General features: G+C 42.2%; 1 protein-coding gene and 3 long non-coding RNA genes across 5 annotated transcripts in view; all 4 read right to left on the bottom strand.

Moving 5' to 3' along the window:
- Positions 1-3,517: 3,517 nt before the first annotated feature.
- LOC124253916 lies at positions 3,518-6,780 on the bottom strand. 2 transcript variants are annotated; one of them, XR_006892331.1, is made up of 3 exons: positions 6,678-6,780; positions 4,320-5,262; positions 3,518-4,283 (listed from the first exon to the last, which is right to left on the bottom strand). It is a non-coding gene; the product is annotated as an uncharacterized LOC124253916 (long non-coding RNA). The 2 variants fall into 2 exon arrangements; XR_006892330.1 differs by having other exon boundaries at positions 3,518-4,211.
- On the bottom strand, positions 5,600-6,339 carry LOC124253918. The gene is made up of 3 exons (XR_006892333.1): positions 6,203-6,339; positions 5,919-6,136; positions 5,600-5,659 (listed from the first exon to the last, which is right to left on the bottom strand). It is a non-coding gene; the product is annotated as an uncharacterized LOC124253918 (long non-coding RNA).
- A 410-nt stretch (positions 6,781-7,190) lies between the features above and the next one.
- On the bottom strand, positions 7,191-9,040 carry LOC124253917. Its single transcript, XR_006892332.1, has 3 exons — positions 7,943-9,040; positions 7,439-7,843; positions 7,191-7,233 (listed from the first exon to the last, which is right to left on the bottom strand). It is a non-coding gene; the product is annotated as an uncharacterized LOC124253917 (long non-coding RNA).
- Positions 9,041-11,335: 2,295 nt separating this feature from the next.
- Positions 11,336-22,302, bottom strand: part of LOC124253915 (protogenin-like) — a 44,900-nt gene continuing 33,933 nt past the window's right edge. Inside the window, exons 16-17 of the mRNA XM_046687768.1 lie at positions 12,903-13,037; positions 11,336-12,320 (exon numbers count right to left, since the gene is read on the bottom strand). Of these exons, the coding sequence (XP_046543724.1) occupies positions 12,162-12,320; positions 12,903-13,037 (294 nt within the window). The 3' untranslated portion in view covers positions 11,336-12,161. The remainder of the gene's footprint in view (positions 12,321-12,902; positions 13,038-22,302) is intronic.

Here is a 22,302-nt window from a genome sequence, read left to right as displayed (position 1 = left end):
TCCACATCTGTTCTGACACAAGTTGCCCAGATTGTTCTACAACCATTTTGTTCTGATTTTGGAATCTTTCAATGAGTGAGTGTGGTTTTACGCCGCTTTTAGCAATATTCCAGCAGTATCATGGCGGGGAACAACACAAATGGGCTTCACACATTGTACCCATGTGGGGGATCGAACCCGGGTCTTCAGCGTGAATAACAAACGCTTTAACCACAAGGCTATCCCACCATCCCGAGTCTTATTAAGTAGAACATTGACAGGAGCATATTGCTGAACGTATAGTAGTCATCATTCAAACCAACATCTGTCATGTGTGGATATTTGGAAATAAGCATTCAGTTACATCCCAAATAGTTTGGGCACCTAGATCCCAAGTCAACTGCACAATTAATTATGAAGAACACTTGTGAAGTGCAACTTGTTGAAGGATTAATAATGATTGCTGGAGACCAGGAAATAGAGTGGCAGATCTTGTCTGAAGCAAGAAAGTATCACTAGAAGAAAACCCTAAAGAACCCGCCCTGCCCGGTGGGAGAGAAGCGTGAGTACAAGTGATGGCGTCAACACTGACCAATAAGCAGGCCAAGCATGTCAAGGCTAGCAGCATGGATCTGAGGAGCCAGGGGACACCTTCCAAAGATGATGGTCAAGCACTTGTCTGACCAGCATTAAGATGTTACTTGCCACATTGGAAAAAAGTGCTTGTTCCCCAAAGCAATCGACTAGTGAATTGTTAAAATGTAATGGAGTAGACGATGCCTTGTGGAAGAAGCGCTGACTCATCCATTCCTTGCTGCTAGTAGCGCAGGTGTAGCCTCATCGTTAAGCAGCCACCCACTGAATTGCATGATGCGTTGCTAAGCAACCTTGTCCCTACTGCTGCAGACAATACTATGTGTGATGAGGATAGGGTCATATTTACATACATACTTGTACATTGTTGCACATAACAAGCGACCGTCTCCATGGTAATGTTCAGCCAGCCAGTGCCAGGTTCCAAGTGTCCATGACAACAAAGACAGCCAATCATCTCTCTCAGTATCCCACTGCTCCTCAGTGATTCGTTGTCCAAACTGGTCAGCTGCTTCTGTTGCCATGACATTCACCTGAGGAACGCTGGCATCAGCTGAGATGTCTTCGCAACAGCCTATTCATATATTTCCAGTTGCTAAGCAACATTTTTACTACTATATTTAATGACATTGTCGTCCTTTAACTAACTGAGCGCTAAAATGCATTTAATGCAAATAAAAATAAAATAACGTGGTGAATTTAAAGTCGATCCGACTTGCATCGATGCATACCATATTTCCAGAGTATCCGTTTTTTTCTAATAACCCCCAGGTTAGATAGAGGTCGACGGCCAAACACCACAGAATCAAAGTGGTCAATCCAGAAACATGGTAAGCATTTCTTTCAACAAACATGGGGCCCATACAGTCCCTCAACTTAATCCGTGACCTTCCCCTTCAAAGATTTCATGGTCAAGGTCACAAACACCGGGTTGTTCTTAATGTATCACATGAACGGCTCGCCTGAAGCCAAACATATATTCCAATATTCCCCACGAGTCAGTTTGTGAGATACTGACTGCAGTCAACTGGCATTTAATGCCAACAGTGTAAGTGAAAAAATTCTAATTTGTATGTTTGGTGGTTTTCATTGAAAGTTTTGGCATAAGCTGCCTGCCTCCCCTTTAGATCCCCTTAAAAAAGTTATCACTGCCCAGTTTGTTTAAGAATAGTTGTTTTTCATGGGGATTGTTAATACAATTGCATGACATCAAGATATGACCTAACTACTAACACATATTTAAAAACACTAAGATGAAAAAGAAATTCACAAGAAACTACTTCTTCTTCTTATTTGGAATCCTAATGTTTGAGGAGATTATTTGTTTAACATTGTTTACACCCAGGAAGACACGATCAATAAGGCTTGAACAAATTTGGACATATGGGTGAGTGAGTGAATTTAGTTTTACGCCGCTTTTAGCAATATTCCAGCAATACCACGGTGGGGGCGGCAGAAATCGGCTTCACACATTGTACCCATGTGGGGAATCGAACCAGGGTTTTCAGCGTGACGGGCGAACGCTTTAACCACTAGGCTACCCTACCCCCCCCGGACATGTAAATTTATACTGTGACTCTTTCTTATAGAGGACATGTGGCTATGTGGCAGCCCTTGCAATTTTGATTCAAGCCATTCAAAAGCCACTTCCTATCTTCTGCTTAGAGACCAAGCAATACATTACAGACCATTTCCTGGCTTGGCCGCCTTCAGGTCACTGTTGAAATTCCGTTTCATTTTAAAGCTTTCGATAACTAAGAACAGTGACCAACACGCATGAACAACCTCCAGATGGTACCATTGACGGACATGCATGAACGACCTCCAGATGGTACCATTGACGGACATGCATGAACAACCTCCAGATGGTACCATTGACTGACATGCTTGAACAACCTCCAGATGGTACCATTGACGGACATGCATGAACAACCTCAGATGGTACCATTGACTGACATGCATGAACAACCTCCAGATGATACCATTGACCGACATGCATGAACGACCTCCAGATGGTACCAATGACCAACACGCATGAACAACCTCCAGATGGTACCAATGACCGACATGCATGAACGACCTCAGATGGTACCAATGACCGACATGCATGAACGACCTCCAGATGGTACCAGAGGCTCCGACACCTTCCTTACACCAGAGCTGAGAAGAAGCAGTCTTTTTGAGCCAACACTGCCTCCACTCATAAAGGTTATGACTGTCATAGTAACCAGCATGTACCTTATATATATGGTTGTCATGGTAACCAGAACAATACATTTACTGAGCAAGGCTATGGCCAGATGGTGTTCAATATCTGTTGGTTCAAGTCTTGCTTTGATTTAACACCTTCAGCAGAATCCACAGTGCAAGCCTCGGCTAACAGATGTCTGAACTGCCCACCTTGGTCTCTTGCTTGAAGTGAATGTAAATACTATATAGGTTAAATTAATCTAACAAAGCAAGTTGTTTCTAAGGTTTGTAGTTCACACCACCTACAGTGATCTGTCTCCATCAAGGGGAGATAAGTACCAAAACTTTCATCGATGCTGACGGTACACAACGGACGGACAAGCAGATGCGCAGCTATAAGCTATAAGCATTACAAGCAATAATGATAGACAGGCTTAATCTAGACCCACATCCAACAAAGATTTACCAAGTACATACATATCCCTTCATTAAGTCCCATAGGGGCCCGCTCATAATTTATGGCTAGTGGGGGTGATGATGATTTTAGGGGGGATGGGGGTCACCCATTTTGTTCTTGGGTTCTGTTGAGGTAGGGGGTCATTACTTTTTGTACAAATGTACTGGGGGTTATGGGGGGCAACAGCAATTTTGTACATAAAAATATTACAAAAATATCCTTAGAAATTATGGGAAGGGGGAGGGGGTGTCATTGATTTTGTACATGACATGCTTAATTTTTACAAAATTTGGGGGGGGGGTCATTCAAATTTTACATGCTCCTCCATAAAATCATCATCACTCCCTAGCCATAAATTATGAACGTTCCTTAATCATGTTCTAACTATATGTTCTAGATTAAGCCTTCCACTGCACTGACTGATCTCCCCAGTTTAATATCCATACAATCGCTTCTTGCGGAATGGTCAAAATGTTCAACTGCTCTACAGCAACTGTTTTCCCAGAGAATAAAAGGACTGGTGCGACGGTTGTACCACAGGTTCTGTGAACTCTGAACAGACATCACTGTCAGCAGCAGGAGTGATCTTAACATTCAATCTCTGACAGAACAGGAGGTCGACCTATGCATTTACAGTCTGCATTTAATGTATGTCAGCAGAAATGGGTAACTTTTGCATTAAATGTGTGTCAGCACCCAAGGTCGACCTATGCATTTAATGTATCTCAGCACCCAAGGTCGACCTTTGCACCTTATGTGTGCCAGCACCAAGGTCAACATTTCAATCTATCTGTGAGCACCAAAGTTTGACCTCTGCATGATATCTCTCATAGCACCACAGGTCGACCTCTGCAGGCCATTTCCTCAAGCACCACTGATCGACCTCTGCATGCTATCTCTCATAGCACCACAGGTCGACCTCTGCAGGCCATTTCTTCAAGCACCACAGGTCGACCTCTGCAGGCCATTTCTTCAAGCACCACAGGTCGACCTCTGCAGGCAATTTCTTCAAGCACCACAGGTCGACTTCTGCAGGCCATTTCTTCAAGCACCACAGGTCAACCTCTGCATACTATCTCTTATAGTACCACAGGCTGACCTCTACAGGCTATCTCTCATAACGCCACAGGTCGACCTGACCTGGGGAGACCAGAAAGCATTGATACCACTGTAGCGACCAAAGCGGATCGTGACTGGAGCAGATACGGCCGAGAGTTACAAAGCATCTACACCCAGGATTATCCCCCTTGATTATCCCCCTTGATTATCTAACAGTGCACACAGCTGGCTACAAAAGGAACCCATGGTAACTACAACTCTGTAACATGGTAACTATGGTAACGACACAGACTTACCACACTGGTATAACACAACCATACTAACAAGGACAGACTAATTAAATGATTCAACACATTCAAACTGTCATTGTTGTGAGATACATCCTATGTCTGTGAACCACATGGATACAGCGTAAAAAGCACACGTATAGAACAGCTCAAGGTCACCAAAAGTTAAAGGTCACCATAAAAGTCAAATGAGGTTTACTTAGGTCAAAGATCAGCCTTTGAAACTGAATATTAGAAACATGCACAAACTCAGTACAACCAGATCTGTGGCTAACAGAGTGTACAACGCTGTGTCTGTGTCCTGGTAAACTAACAACTGAGAGCTGCTTTGGGTTAAACATTGTTATACACTGTTAAAATTGAAAGTGTGCATCCTTAGAATCCTAGTTGCCATATGATCATATTTAACACATTGTACACAGTTGTCTGCGAATCAACAAAGTTGCACAATAACTGATACAAAGTAGAACACAAGTGTGTGACAATGTGGGACTGGAGTTAGATTTAAAAAAGGTTACTGTCCACATTGTTGTACAACGGGTGTTGTTGCTGCTGTTGCTGCTGATGCTCCTGGAGTGGTGGGATGAAGGCTGTATAGGACGACTGAGGTAGATTAACTGGAGGTACAATGTGTAATGCTATGTGTCTCTCACCATCTTCTTCCCACACACCTGATTGGATACCACCTACACCCACCTTCCCTAGGGGCATAAGGTGTCCTACCCACACACACCTGATTAGATACCTCCTACACCCACCCCTAGGGGGCATAAGGTGTCCTACCCACACACCTGATTGGATACCTCCTACACCCACCTTCCCTAGGGGGCATAAGGTGTCCTACCCCACACACCTGATTGGATACCTCCTACACCCACCCACACACCTGATTGGATACCTCCTACACCCACCTTCCCTAGGGGGGCATTAGGTGTCCTACCCACACACCTGATTGGATACCTCCTACACCCACCTTCCCTAGGGGGCATTAGGTGTCCTACCCCCACAAACCGGATTGGATACCTCCCTGCACCCACGCCTTCCCTAGGGGGGCATTAGATGTCCCTACCCCACACACCTGATTGGATACCACCTACACCACCCTTCTCTAGGGGGCATTAGGTGTCCAACCCATACACACCTGATTGGATACCTCCTACACCCACCTCCCTAGGGGGATTAGGTGTCCCACCCACACACCTGATTGGATACCTCCTACACCCACCTTCCCTAGGGGCATTAGGTGTCCCACCCACACACACACCTGATTGGATACCTCCTACACCCACCTTCCCTAGGGGGCATTAGGTGTCCTGATTGATACCACACACACCTGATTGGATACCTCCCACCTACACCCACCTTCCCTAGGGGGCATTAGGTGTCCTACCCACACACACCTGATTGGATACCTCCTACACCCACCTTCCCTAGGGGGCATTAGATGTCCAACCCACACACCTGATTGGATACCTCCTACACCCACCTTCCTAGGGGGCATTAGGTGTCCTACCCACACACCTGATTGGATACCTCCTACACCCACCTTCCCTAGGGGGCATTAGGTGTCCTACCCACACACACCTGATTGGATACCACCTACACCCACCTTCCTAGGGGGCATTAGGTGTCCTACCCACCCACACACCTGATTGGATACCTCCTACACCCACCTTCCCTAGGGGGGCATTAGGTGTCCTACCCACACACCTGATTGGATACCACCTACACCCACCTTCCCTAGGGGGCATTAGGTGTCCTACCCACACACACCTGATTGATACCACCTACACCCACCCTTCCCTAGGGGGCATTAGATGTCCTACCCACACACACCTGATTGGATACCACCTACACCCACCTTCCCTAGGGGGGCATTAGGTGTCCTACCCACACACACCTGATTGGATACCTCCTACACCCACCTTCCCTAGGGGGGCATTAGGTGTCCTACCCACACACACCTGATTGGATACCACCTACACCCACCTTCCTAGGGGGCATTAGATGTCCTACCCACACACCTGATTGATACCACCTACACCCACCTTCCCTAGGGGGCATTAGATGTCCTACCCACACACACCTGATTGGATACCACCTACACCCACCTTCCCTAGGGGGGCATTAGGTGTCCTACCCACACACCCTGATTGGATACCACCTACACCCACCTTCCCTAGGGGGGCATTAGGTGTCCTACCCACACACACCTGATTGGATACCACCTACACCCACCTTCCCTAGGGGGCATTAGATGTCCTACCCACACACACCTGATTGGATACCTCCTACACCCACCTTCCCTAGGGGGGCATTAGGTGTCCTACCCACACACACCTGATTGGATACCTCCTACACCCACCTTCCCTAGGGGGCATTAGATGTCCTACCCACACACCTGATTGGATACCTCCTACACCCACCTTCCCTAGGGGGGTCATTAGGATGTCCTACCACCTTCCCTACCCTGATTGGATACCACCCTACACCCACCTCCTAGGAGGTGATGTCCTACCCACACACCTGATTGGATACCACCTACACCCACCTTCTCTAGGGGCATTAGATGTCCTACCACACACCTGATTGGATACCACCTACACCCACCTTCCCTTCTTCTAGGGCATTAGATGTCCTACCCACACACACCTGATTGGATACCTCCTACACCCACCCACCTTCCTAGGGGCCATTAGGTCCTACTTGGGGGGGCATGTGTCACCACACCTGATTGGATACCTCCTACACCCACCTTCCCCTAGGGGGTCATTAGATGTCCTACCCACACACACCTGATTGGATACCACCTACACTCCCACCTTCCTAGGGGATTTCATTAGATGTGCCCATACACCTGATTGGATACCACCTACACCCACCTTCCTTAGGGGGGCATAGGTGTCCTAACCACACAATATCCCCAAAGACCCCATATCCATTATGTAATAATATATGTGCTCTTTAGTCCAAACTACGGATTTATGATCACCTAATTCTGTCCAAAATGTCTGTGAAATCTCTGTCAGTAAGAAACAACACTATCTAATACAAACCCCATGCGAAAGATACCGTCCCCAGAGTGCCTCACTTCCATCAACAGCCCACCCCACCACCCCTAAAGACTCAGAGTACCTCAGTTCCATCAACACCCCACCAACCCTAAAGACCCAGAGTACCACAGTTCCATCAACACCCCACCCCACCACCCCTAAAGACCCAGAGTACCTCAGTTCCATCAACACCCCACCCCACCACCCCTAAAGACCCAGAGTACCTCAGTTCCATCAACACCCCACCCCACCACCCTTAAAGACCCCAGAGTACCTCAGTTCCATCAACACCCCACCCCACCACCCCTAAAGACCCAGAGTACCTCAGTTCCATCAACACCCCACCAACCCTAAAGACCCCAGAGTACCTCAGTTCCATCAACACCCCACCCAGAAACATTACAACCAGAGTCTGCCAACAGAAGATGGTGAGAGGAGAGTGTTTTGTACGTGCGACACCGATTGTAGCTGCTCCAAGTTCCAAAGTCCCCAGATCGACCTACTCCTTGGAGGCACAGACAGGCTGACACAGACGTTTATAAGCGTCCCAAATCAGTATGACCAAAGTCGACTCATTTCGTTTTCAGCAGTATGGAGTAAAATATTTTAGTGCTATTAAAGTCATAGAGACATCACCATCTCTATCCTCGAGATCTTAATTTCCAGTCCTACTATCCTACTACTTATATCCCAATTTAGCTTTAATATTAACCCCTCATCTTCACCAGCCACACAATTAACCACCTTGTCCTCCATCAACAATTATCCGCTTCGTCCTCCCTCAATCAACAATTAACCATCCCGTCCTCCCTCAATTTAAACAATATACCTCCCTGTCCTCCCTCAATTTAAACAATATACCACCCTGTCCTCCCTCAATTTAAACAATATACCACCCTGTCCTCCCTCAATTTAAACAATATACCTCCCTGTCCTCCCTCAATTTAAACAATATACCACCCTGTCCTCCTTCAGTTTAAACAATATACCACCCTGTCCTCCCTCAATTTAAACAATATACCACCCTGTCCTCCCTCAATTTAAACAATATACCATCCCGTCCTCCCTCAATTTAAACAATATACCACCCCATCCTCCCTCCATCAACAATTAACCATCCTGTCCTCCCTCAATTTAAACAATATACCATCCTGTCCTCCCTCAATTTAAACAATATACCATCCTGTCCTCCCTCAATTTATACAATATACCATCCCATCCTCCTCCTCAATTTAAACAATATACCATCCTGTCCTCCCTCAATTTAAACAATATACCACTCAGTCCTCCCTCAATTTAAACAATATACCACCCTGTCCTCCCTCAATGTAAACAATATACCATCCCCTCCTCCCTCAATTTAAACAATATACCACCCTGTCCTCCCTCAATTTAAACAATATACCATCCCATCATCCTTCCATCAACAATTAACCATCCTGTCCTCCCTCAATTTAAACAATATACCACCCCGTCCTCCCTCAATTTAAACAATATACCACCCTGTCCTCCCTCCATCAACAATTAACCACCTAGTCCTGTCTCTATCCAAACTATTATTCTCTTATCCTCCTCCCTAAACAATCAGCTTCCAGACCCTCCTATGAGAGCACCCCACCGTGTTCCACCCCGCCTCCAGACCCTCCTATGAGAGCACCCCACCGTGTTCCACCCCACCTCCAGACCCTCCTATGAGAGCACCCCACCGTGTTCCACCCCGCCTCCAGACCCTCCTATGAGAGCACCCCACCGTGTTCCACCCCACCTCCAGACCCTCCTATGAGAGCACCCCACCGTGTTCCACCCCACCTCCAGACCCTCCTATGAGAGCACCCCACCGTGTTCCACCCCGCCTCCAGACCCTCCTATGAGAGCATCCCACCGTGTTCCACCCCGTCAACAGTGGTCAGCCTGTCCAGTGACCTCCTGTAGATCTATCCTGGAAGTCTGTAGAACTCTGCACCGTTAGGCCTCAAGAACTGGCCCTAAATAACGCCTTACATTGGGGTCAGTAAAGAAATAAAGTGGTTTGTTGTTGGTTGGTGTTACAGAAATTTCATACACTGTTTTATATATGAACAAGTGCGATGATTGCAGCATGTTTGTAAACATTTTGAAAAAAGGCAACTTCTACTCTCTCATTAAAAGCATCTATGTGGTCATTTCAGTGGTCAGCAGATTGCTCAGGTTACATATATCAGTAAATGAGACATTATATCAAAGTAGTTGTACACTGTACTCTTCAGACAGAAAGTATGTAGTATATATGTATATCGCCCAGTAATGCCAGAGTTATCAACCCTACTTGCTAATAGACCCGTTTACAATGTTGACAATGTTGACTAAGCTGCAGATAATGTAGATCAGCAGTCATTCACTTTGTAAAACCTAGCATTCATTTGCAGAAAACAACAAAAAACGGAAATAGTTGCTTTTGAAAAAAACAGTCAAACTTGAATACATGTTAGGTTTCACTGGTATGCACTATTCTTAAAGATGAGGGTTATGTATATAATATATAGATGTATATATATATATCTATATATCTATATGTAAATGAGCCTTCAAAAGCAGAAATATGGATGATAATGAAACAAGAAAGGACAGATATGAGTGGTACCATCTAGTTTTCATCCTACACAAGCTGTGACTGGGTGTCTGTTCAACTTGGTGATACGCCTCGTATCACACACATGTAATATCCACATATAATAACATATCTGTCCGATATTCCCCGCTTCCTGGCACAGCACACCCTGTATAACAGCCCAACCAGATGCTGCATATACAATATCCTGCCAACAAATCTGGTTCATGGAACAAAGTAATTAGCAAATGAGTTGTCCCCTTTGCCAAGTGAATCCACAGTGATTTCATTTGGATCCGCACCGATTTGCAGGACATTCAAATGCAATAGTTTATGAATCTAGACTGTTAAAATGTTTCTAAAACTTACCAACTGTCCCCCCTTGCCCATCCCTTGTCCCCTGTTCCCAACATCTATCCCTCCCCCACCCCAATGTCATCCCTCCTACAGCTAGGACAAGGTAAGAGGTAATTCACACAAGGAATCTGATGACTGTATCGTCATGCGTGTTCCTGTGCCGAGGTCCGAGATGGAACAGTGTTCCTTGATCCTGATTGGTCCGTTGAGGACACTAGAGGTAGCTATGGAGACAATGCGGCAACGTCTCCACAACGCAGAAGAGGTAACCACGGCAACAGTGTCTGCAATACAGACGAGGTAACGACATTGTGGAGAGCTGCACCGAACATACTCTCTGATTGGCCGATAGCAGCAACAGCTCCTCACAGGGTTTGTGATGACAGCTCTTCACAGGGTGTGTGGTGACAGATGCAACAGGATGCAGTCGTGACTTGACTGGGAATGACTCACTGTCCTTGCGCTGTAGCCTCCATTGAATACAGCCACTGATCACTGATCCCACTCCTGCCCCAACACTGTAGATTTTCATGGTCCAATCTCCATCAGTGAGCACATCCCTCGTGCCAACACTCTCTTACAGCTCACCATATCTACCCACAGTGTTCAATTACTCCGTATGAATCACTTCAGACTTCATCGGAATCTCAGCAGAATCCGAAGCAGAATTCCAATCGCATCCCAACAGAAACCACAGAATTCTGATTCAGAACATAGCTCACCAGAACCCTGAGGGTTCACTATCCCAATGTAAATCTCACAGTATTCCATCAGAATTCCACGTGTCCAGCCACTTTGGGTCTGTCTATTTTGTTGCCTGTCCAGTTTCTGTAGTCTGACATGAGTCAGACCGCGTGAGTCAGACCGCGTGAGTCAGACCGCGTAAGTCAGTGTGGGAGTCTCGCTCGAGGTAGATTCCGCCAATGGTCGGGATGTAGTGTTCATGCCCAAGACACAGTTACGATTCCTGATTATAAAGAAAACTTGAAGTGAGGTAAGAACTATACACATCGGTCTCTCAATGTTGTTGAAGCATCTTCTCGACTAGTCTTACTTAATATCATCTGTAGTTTCAAACACCAGTTAAACAGGAAAGGATACTTTTGCTTCAAAATATATTCAGGCTAATATTCCTTTTCTGGTACATGAATAATTTAGCTGTTGATATGGTAGAACTCCGACAGATGACACACATCCCAAAGTCTCAACAAGAGTTACTTCCCTTGTATTTAACACCAGTTACTTCCCTTGTTTGACTGATCGGTTTGCAAAAGAAATCTCCTATTTGAGAAGACAGCTTAATACCAACAAGTGTAAACACCTTTGATACAAAGTATCTAGTCATATAGGAGTTACATCCCTTGGAAGGTAGATCTTCAGCCATATTAATGTTAAACAACATTGAGGCACCGACACGGAAACGTCAGTGTCTTCACTTGTTACCATGGCAATAGTTCCTTAGATAATACCTAGGAGTGGTATGAGTGAATAACTGACGACAATTAACCGGCTGCCGGATAAGGGATGGCAACATTTGCCACTGCGGTTCTGTCATCTCTGTACAGTGAGGTAGCAAAGAGCTGGGTCAAGGTCAAAGGTTAACACGCTGTGTCGTGTGTCAGCTGTGTCGTGATGTCATCAGTGGTCGCTGTAGTGTCTGACATCTCCTTTGTGCCATCAGTTGATGTAGAGCGGCTGTCGCTTCCAGCGGAGTAGCTTCCGTCTCGCGGTGCCAGCAATGCCAGAAGCTCTTCAGCCTGGTAATGAAAGTGGTTACAACAGTATGTCAGTAAAATTACACCTTCATCTTTCATGTCCTTTCAACTATACTGTCTCCAAATATTAGCAGGATATCAGAAGATGGGGTAATGTATTCATTTACCCAACAACATGAGGCCAGTTGTATTGCAATCCCTTTCATACCAGGCAAACAGACATGTGAAAATAGTGGGAATTCCTACTGCAGCAGACCACATGTCCCAAAAGCTTAGTTGCTAGGAGACACAACCTCTAACAGGTTGCTGGGAGATGCACCTGAGTATTACACTCATCACTGTAGAAACATCCCCCCCAACAATGGTTGCTAGGAGACCTAACTGAGTATTACACACATCACTGTAGAAACATCCCCCCCAACAATGGTTGCTAGGAGACCTAACTGAGTATTACACACATCACTGTAGACACGTCCCTCCAACAATGGTTGCCAGGAGACCTACCTTAGTATTACACACATCACTGTAGACACGTTCCCCAACAATGGTTGCTAGGAGACCTACCTGAGTATTACACCCATCACTGTTGACACGTCCCCCAACAATGGTTGCTTGGAGACCTACCTGAGTATTACACCCATCACTGTAGACACGTCCCCCAACAATGCTTGCAATGTGTGGATCAGGGTTACTTGTATCTTCTGTTTCCTTAGCAACATGTGCTTGTTCCGGCGCTGTTTTGGGTGGAACTTTTTCTCTCTGAAAATAAGAAAAAGTATTCAAATTCAGTAGTGAATGAAATAAGCTGAAAACCCAGCCTTACATCAGGACATGTAACTTCAAAATGTTACCAGCCTGAAAGATTTAACCAGACCAGAAAATCTGAAGAAAATAACTCAGTTTTCAGTCTTCATGAATAATTTAACAAACATTGTTACTAAGGTGACATAATCCCCCGCCACAAACTATCAAATCAAACTTAAAAAGTAATGAAAGTTTAAGATGAAGTTAAATGTAAACAAAAACATGACCAGTCAACCTCTCTTGATATCTTGCTCTTTAGTTTCTTTGAGAGGCATTTATAAGTTGGAGCAGTAAGGAAGGATAACAATATATGGATGAACAACTTCTTTATTGCTGTGAGAGCGACGTTCCAATGTAGGTGGGGCGGTGGGGTAGCCTAGTGGTTAAAGCGTTCGCTCGTCACGTCGAAAACCCGGGTTCGATTCCCCACATGGGCACAATGTGTTAAGTCCATTTCTGGTGTCCCCCGCCGTGATATTGCTGGAATATTGCTAAAAGCGGCGTAAAACTAAACTCACTCACTCCAATGTAGGTTCTCACACCGTTATCTTCTTGAGATATCTCACTGACAAGAGTAAAACATTAAAGTCCCCTTGTGACCTTGAAATGAAGGTCAAGGTCACCAAACCTGACTGGGACCTTTCTTATACTGTGATGAACCTAGGTACCAAATATGAAAAGAATCTAGTCAACGGATCTTAAGATATTCCAATTCGTACGTTACAGATGGACGGACGTACGTATGGGCGTACGGACGGAGCCCAATACTATATCCCCCGGGGGATAATGAACCTGAGACATGTATTTACTGTCTAACAGTCTATTCACAACAGTCATTTTCAGAGTAATTGTCAAGACTAGAAGTAACATTAATTTGAAACACAGATTTAAGATATGATGACTTTACTCAGATGTACGGAACATGTTATCTAAGATTTTTACCAGACCATCGGGCTGACTAGCTGTAAATTTAGACTGTCCGTCAGAATTCTAGCCTGTCTCGTTCAGTCGGTATTTCATACACTGAATTCAGGATGCATGCATGAACAAAACCTATTCGTGTCAAGGAAACTCAGTACGACCGATAGCCAACAGTTTGGTGAGGTGAGGTGAAATTGGGTTTAACGTTACGCTGGAGAATATTTCGCTCATATGACGACATGCATGCGTGTGTATGTGTGTGTCCGGGTGCGGCTGCTTGTACTAGCCCAGACTTAAGCTGGTTTTATAGTGCTAACCCACTGAGATACCATGCCGCAGTGAAGCATGAATACCCCACTCAGACACATTATACTGACTCTGAGCCGACCAGTCCTTGTTGCACCCATTAATGCCGAACGCCAGGCAGGGACCAACAAGTACCATATTTTAACGTCTTTTGGTATGACGCGGTCGGGAATCGAAACCCGCGACCTTCCGCTCTCCGGGCAGACGCTCTAACCACTACACCACAGAGACAGTCGCCAACAGTTTGGAAGAGTGGTGATTTGCATAGATATTATTTGTGACAGTGGAGGTATTTATGGTGATGGAATAATGGAATGGAGACTTTCTTAGATGATGTTCTGTTGTAATTTCTTGTTGTTTGTGTTGATGATGTTGTTTTTGATAAATATTTTTGTAATGTTTTTGACAACGTTGTTTGTTATATCGTTTGTAATTATGATGTTTGTGATGTGATGTCTGTCAAGAAACAGTTTGTGATAATAATATTTGTGATGATCTTCTTCGAGATGGCATTTTTGTACGTTGTTTTGACCATGTTGTTGTTTGAGATGATGATGATGAAGATGATGATAATGATGATGATGATGATGATGTTGATGTTGATGCTTGGCATGTTGTTTTGACCATGTTGTTGTTTGAGATGATGATGATGATGATGATGATTGGCATGTTGTTTTGACCATGTTGTTTGAGATGATGATGATGATGTTGATGTTGATGCTTGGCATGTTGTTTTGACCATGTTGTTGTTTGAGATGATGATGATGATGATGATGATGATTGGCATGTTGTTTTGACCATGTTGTTTGAGATGATGATGATGATGATGATGATTGGCATGTTGTTTTGACCATGTTGTTTGAGATGATGATGATGATGATGATGTTGATGCTTGGCATGTTGTTTTGACCATGTTGTTTGAGATGATGATGATGATGTTGATGTTGATGCTTGGCATGTTGTTTTGACCATGTTGTTTGAGATGATGATGATGATGTTGATGATTGGCATGTTGTTTTGACCATGTTGTTTGAGAGATGATGATGATGATGATGCTTGATGTTGTTGTTTGGCATGTTGTTTGAGATGTTGTTTTGATGATGATTGGCATGTTGTTTTGATTGATGATGATGATGATGATGATGATGTTGATGCTGATGCTTGGCATGTTGTTTTGACCATGTTGTTTGAGATGATGATGATGATGATGATGATGATTGGCATGTTGTTTTGACCATGTTGTTTGAGATGATGATGATGATGTTGATGTTGATGCTTGGCATGTTGTTTTGACCATGTTGTTTGAGATGATGATGATGATGTTGATGTTGATGCTTGGCATGTTGTTTTGACCATGTTGTTTGAGATGATGATGATGATGTTGATGCTTGGCATGTTGTTTTGACCATGTTGTTTGAGATGATGATGATGATGTTGATGTTGATGCTTGGCATGTTGTTTTGACCATGTTGTTTGAGATGATGATGATGATGATGATGATTGGCATGTTGTTTTGACCATGTTGTTTGAGATGATGATGATGATGATGATGATGATGCTTGGCATGTTGTTTTGACCATGTTGTTTGAGATGATGATGATGATGATGATGTTGATGCTTGGCATGTTGTTTTGACCATGTTGTTGTTTGAGATGATGATGATGATGATGATTGATGCTTGGCATGTTGTTTTGACCATGTTGTTTTTGAGATGATGATGATGATGATGATGATGATGATGCTTGGCATGTTGTTTTGACCATGTTGTTGTTTGAGATGATGATGATGATGTTGATGATTGGCATGTTGTTTTGACCATGCTGTTGTTTGAGATGATGATGATTGATGTTGATGCTTGGCCATGTTGTTTGACCATGATGTTTTTGATGATGATGATGATGATGATGATGATTGGCATGTTGTTTTGACCATGTTGTTTGAGATGATGATGATGATGTTGATGTTGATGCTTGGCATGTTGTTTTGACCATGTTGTTTGAGATGATGATGATGATGATGATGATGATGATGATTGGCATGTTGTTTTGACCATGTTGTTGTTTGAGATGATGATGATGATGATGATGATTGGCATGTTGTTTTGACCATGTTGTTTGAGATGATGATGATGATGTTGATGTTGATGCTTGGCATGTTGTTTTGACCATGTTGTTTGAGATGATGATGATGATGATGATGATTGGCATGTTGTTTTGACCATGTTGTTGTTTGAGATGATGATGATGATGATTGGCATGTTGTTTTGACCATGTTGTTTGAGATGATGATGATGATGATGATGATGATTGGCATGTTGTTTTGACCATGTTGTTTGAGATGATGATGATGATGTTGATGTTGATGCTTGGCATGTTGTTTTGACCATGTTGTTTGAGATGATGATGATGATGATGATGATGATGATGATTGGCATGTTGTTTTGACCATGTTGTTGTTTGAGATGATGATGATGATGATGATGATTGGCATGTTGTTTTGACCATGTTGTTTGAGATGATGATGATGATGTTGATGTTGATGCTTGGCATGTTGTTTTGACCATGTTGTTTGAGATGATGATGATGATGATGTTGATGTTGATGCTTGGCATGTTGTTTTGACCATGTTGTTTGAGATGATGATGATGATGATGATGATTGGCATGTTGTTTTGACCATGTTGTTTGAGATGATGATGATGATGATGATGATTGGCATGTTGTTTTGACCATGTTGTTGTTTGAGATGATGATGATGATGATGATTGGCATGTTGTTTTGACCATGTTGTTTGAGATGATGATGATGATGATGATTAGCATGTTGTTTTGACCATGTTGTTTGAGATGATGATGATGATGTTGATGTTGATGCTTGGCATGTTGTTTTGATGTTGTTGTTTGAGATGATGATGATGATGATGATGATGATGATTGCATGTTGTTTGACCATGTTGTTTGAGATGATGATGATGATGATGATGATTGGCATATTGTTTTGACCATGTTGTTTGAGATGATGATGATGATGATGTTGATGATGATGCTTGGCATGTTGTTTTGACCATGTTGTTTGAGATGATGATGATGATGTTGATGTTGATGCTTGGCATGTTGTTTAACCATGTTGTTTGAAGATGATGATGATGATGATGATGATTGATTGATACTTGGCATGTTGTTTTGACCATATTGTTTAGGAGATGATGATGATGATGATGATGATGATGATGATTGGCATATTGTTTTGACCATATTATTGTTTGAGATGATGATGATGATTGATGATGATGATGATAATTGGCATATTGTTTTGACCATGTTGTTTGAGATGATGATGATGATGTTGATGTTGATGCTTGGCATGTTGTTTTGACCATGTTGTTTCAGATGATGATGATGATGATGATGATGATGTTGATGCTTTGCATGTTGTTTTGAACCATGTTGTTTGAGATGATGATGATGATGTTGATGATTGATGCTTAGCATGTTGTTTTGACCATGTTGTTTGAGATGATGATGATGATGTTGATGTTGATGCTTGGCATGTTGTTTTGACCATGTTGTTTGAGATGATGATGATGATGATGTTGATGTTGATGCTTGGCATGTTGTTTTGACCATGTTGTTTGAGATGATGATGATGATGATGATGATGATGATGATTGGCATGTTGTTTTGACCATGTTGTTGTTTGAGATGATGATGATGATGATGATGATTGGCATGTTGTTTTGACCATGTTGTTTGAGATGATGATGATGATGATGTTGATGTTGATGCTTGGCATGTTGTTTTGACCATGTTGTTTGAGATGATGATGATGATGATGTTGATGTTGATGCTTGGCATGTTGTTTTGACCATGTTGTTGTTTGAGATGATGATGATGATGATGATGATGTTGATGTTGATGTTGATGCTTGGCATGTTGTTTTGACCATGTTGTTGTTTGAGATGATGATGATGATGATGTTGATGTTGATGTTGATGCTTGGCATGTTGTTTTGACCATGTTGTTTGAGATGATGATGATGATGATGATGTTGATGCTTGGCATGTTGTTTTGACCATGTTGTTTGAGATGATGATGATGATGATGATGATTGGCATGTTGTTTTGACCATGTTGTTGTTTGAGATGATGATGATGATGATGATGATTGGCATGTTGTTTTGACCATGTTGTTTGAGATGATGATGATGATGATGATGATTGGCATGTTGTTTTGACCATGTTGTTTGAGATGATGATGATGATGATGATGATGATGATTGGCATGTTGTTTTGACCATGTTGTTTGAGATGATGATGATGATGATGATGATTGATGCTGTTGTTTTTGACCATGTTGTTTGAGATGATGATGATGATGTTGATGTTGATGCTTGGCATGTTGTTTTGACCATGTTGTTTGAGATGATGATGATGATGATGATGATGATTGGCATGTTGTTTTGACCATGTTGTTTGAGATGATGATGATGATGATGATGTTGATGATGATGATTGGCATGTTGTTTTGACCATGTTGTTTTTGAGATGATGATGATGATGATGATGATTGGCATGTTGTTTTGACCATGTTGTTTGAGATGATGATGATGATGTTGATGTTGATGCTTGGCATGTTGTTTTGACCATGTTGTTTGAGATGATGATGATGATGATGTTGATGTTGATGGCATGTTGTTTTGACCATGTTGTTTGAGAGATGATGATGATGATGATGATGATGTTGATGCTTGGCATGTTGTTTTGACCATGTTGTTTGAGATGATGATGATGATGATGATGATGCTTGGCATGTTGTTTTGACCATGTTGTTTGAGATGATGATGATGATGATGATGTTGATGCTTGGCATGTTGTTTTGACCATGTTGTTTGAGATGATGATGATGATGATGATGATGCTTGGCATGTTGTTTTGACCATGTTGTTTGAGATGATGATGATGATGATGATGATGATGCTTGGCATGTTGTTTTGACCATGTTGTTTGAGATGATGATGATGATGATGATGATGTTGATGCTTGGCATGTTGTTTTGACCATGTTGTTTGAGATGATGATGATGATGATGATTGATGATGCTTGGCATGTTGTTTTGACCATGTTGTTTGAGATGATGATGATGATGATGTTGATGCTTGGCATGTTGTTTTGACCATGTTGTTTGAGATGATGATGATGATGATGATGTTGATGCTTGGCATGTTGTTTTGACCATGTTGTTTGAGATGATGATGATGATGATGATGATGTTGATGCTTGGCATGTTGTTTTGACCATGTTGTTTGAGATGATGATGATGATGATGTTGATGTTGATGCTTGGCATGTTGTTTTGACCATGTTGTTTGAGATGATGATGATGATGATGATGATGATGATGCATGTTGTTTGACCATGTTGTTTTGAGATGATGATGATGATGATGATGTTGATGCTTGGCATGTTGTTTTGACCATGTTGTTTGAGATGATGATGATGATGATTATTGATGATGATTGGCATGTTGTTTTGACCATGTTGTTGTTTGATGATGATGATGATGATGATGATTGGCATGTTGTTTTGACCATGTTGTTTGAGATGATGATGATGATGATGATGTTGATGCTTGGCATGTTGTTTTGACCATGTTGTTTGAGATGATGATGATGATGATGATGATGATTGGCATGTTGTTTTGACCATGTTGTTTGAGATGATGATGATGATGATGATGATGATGTTGATGCTTGGCATGTTGTTTTGACCATGTTGTTTGAGATGATGATGATGATGATGTTGATGTTGATGCTTGGCATGTTGTTTTGACCATGTTGTTTGAGATGATGATGATGATGATGATGATGATTGGCATGTTGTTTTGACCATGTTGTTGTTTGAGATGATGATGATGATGATGATTGGCATGTTGTTTTGACCATGTTGTTGTTGATGATGATGATGATGATGATGATTGGCATGTTGTTTTGACCATGTTGTTTGAGATGATGATGATGATGATGATGATGATGATGATGTTGTTTTGACCATGTTGTTTGAGATGATGATGATGATGTTGATGTTGATGCTTGGCATGTTGTTTTGACCATGTTGTTTGAGATGATGATGATGATGATGATGATGATTGGCATGTTGTTTTGACCATGTTGTTGTTTGAGATGATGATGATGATGATGATTGGCATGTTGTTTTGACCATGTTGTTGTTTGAGATGATGATGATGATGATGATTGGCATGTTGTTTTGACCATGTTGTTTGAGATGATGATGATGATGTTGATGTTGATGCTTGGCATGTTGTTTTGACCATGTTGTTTGAGATGATGATGATGATGATGATGATGATTGGCATGTTGTTTTGACCATGTTGTTGTTTGAGATGATGATGATGATGATGATGATGATGGCATGTTGTTTTGACCATGTTGTTTGTTTGATGATGATGATGATGATGATGATGATGATTGGCATGTTGTTTTGACCATGTTGTTGTTTGAGATGATGATGATGATGATGATGATTGGCATGTTGTTTTGACCATGTTGTTTGAGATGATGATGATGATGATGATGATGATTGGCATGTTGTTTTGACCATGTTGTTGTTTGAGATGATGATGATGATGATGATGATTGGCATGTTGTTTTGACCATGTTGTTGTTTGAGATGATGATGATGATGTTGATGTTGATGCTTGGCATGTTGTTTTGACCATGTTGTTGTTTGAGATGATGATGATGATGATGATGATGATTGGCATGTTGTTTTGACCATGTTGTTGTTTGAGATGATGATGATGATGATGATTGGCATGTTGTTTTGACCATGTTGTTTGAGATGATGATGATGATGATGATGATGATTGGCATGTTGTTTTGACCATGTTGTTGTTTGAGATGATGATGATGATGATGATTGGCATGTTGTTTTGACCATGTTGTTGTTTGAGATGATGATGATGATGATGATGATGATGATTGGCATGTTGTTTTGACCATGTTGTTTGAGATGATGATGATGATGATGATGATGATGATGATGATGATTGGCATGTTGTTTTGACCATGTTGTTTGAGATGATGATGATGATGATGATGATGATGATGATGATGATTGGCATGTTGTTTTGACCATGTTGTTTGAGATGATGATGATGATGATGATGATTGGCATGTTGTTTTGACCATGTTGTTTGAGATGATGATGATGATGTTGATGTTGATGCTTGGCATGTTGTTTTGACCATGTTGTTGTTTGAGATGATGATGATGATGATGATGATTGGCATGTTGTTTTGACCATGTTGTTGTTTGAGATGATGATGATGATGATGATGATTGGCATGTTGTTTTGACCATGTTGTTTGAGATGATGATGATGATGTTGATGTTGATGCTTGCATGTGTGTTTTGACCATGTTGTTTGAGATGATGATGATGATGATGATGATGATTGGCATGTTGTTTTGACCATGTTGTTGTTTGAGAATGATGATGATGATGATGATGATTGGCATGTTGTTTTGACCATGTTGTTGTTTGAGATGTTGATGATGATGATGATGATTGGCATGTTGTTTTGACCATGTTGTTGTTTGAGATGATGATGATGATGATGATTGGCATGTTGTTTTGACCATGTTGTTTGAGATGATGATGATGATGATGATGATGATGATGATGATTGGCATGTTGTTTTTTGACCATGTTGTTGTTTGAGATGATGATGATGATGATGATGATTGGCATATTGTTTTGACCATGTTGTTGTTTGAGATGATGATGATGATGATGATTGGCATGTTGTTTTGACCATGTTGTTTGAGATGATGATGATGATGTTGATGTTGATGCTTGGCATGTTGTTTTGACCATGTTGTTTGAGATGATGATGATGATGATGATGATGATTGGCATGTTGTTTTGACCATGTTGTTGTTTGAGATGATGATGATGATGATGATTATGCATGTTGTTT

The sequence above is a fragment of the Haliotis rubra genome, unplaced genomic scaffold (assembly GCF_003918875.1).
Source record: "Haliotis rubra isolate DU_JTF1 unplaced genomic scaffold, ASM391887v1 Scf559, whole genome shotgun sequence".
NCBI lineage: Eukaryota > Metazoa > Mollusca > Gastropoda > Lepetellida > Haliotidae > Haliotis > Haliotis rubra.
The sequence above is the reverse complement of the archived record's forward strand: the minus strand, read 5'-3'. Positions and strand labels throughout refer to the sequence as shown.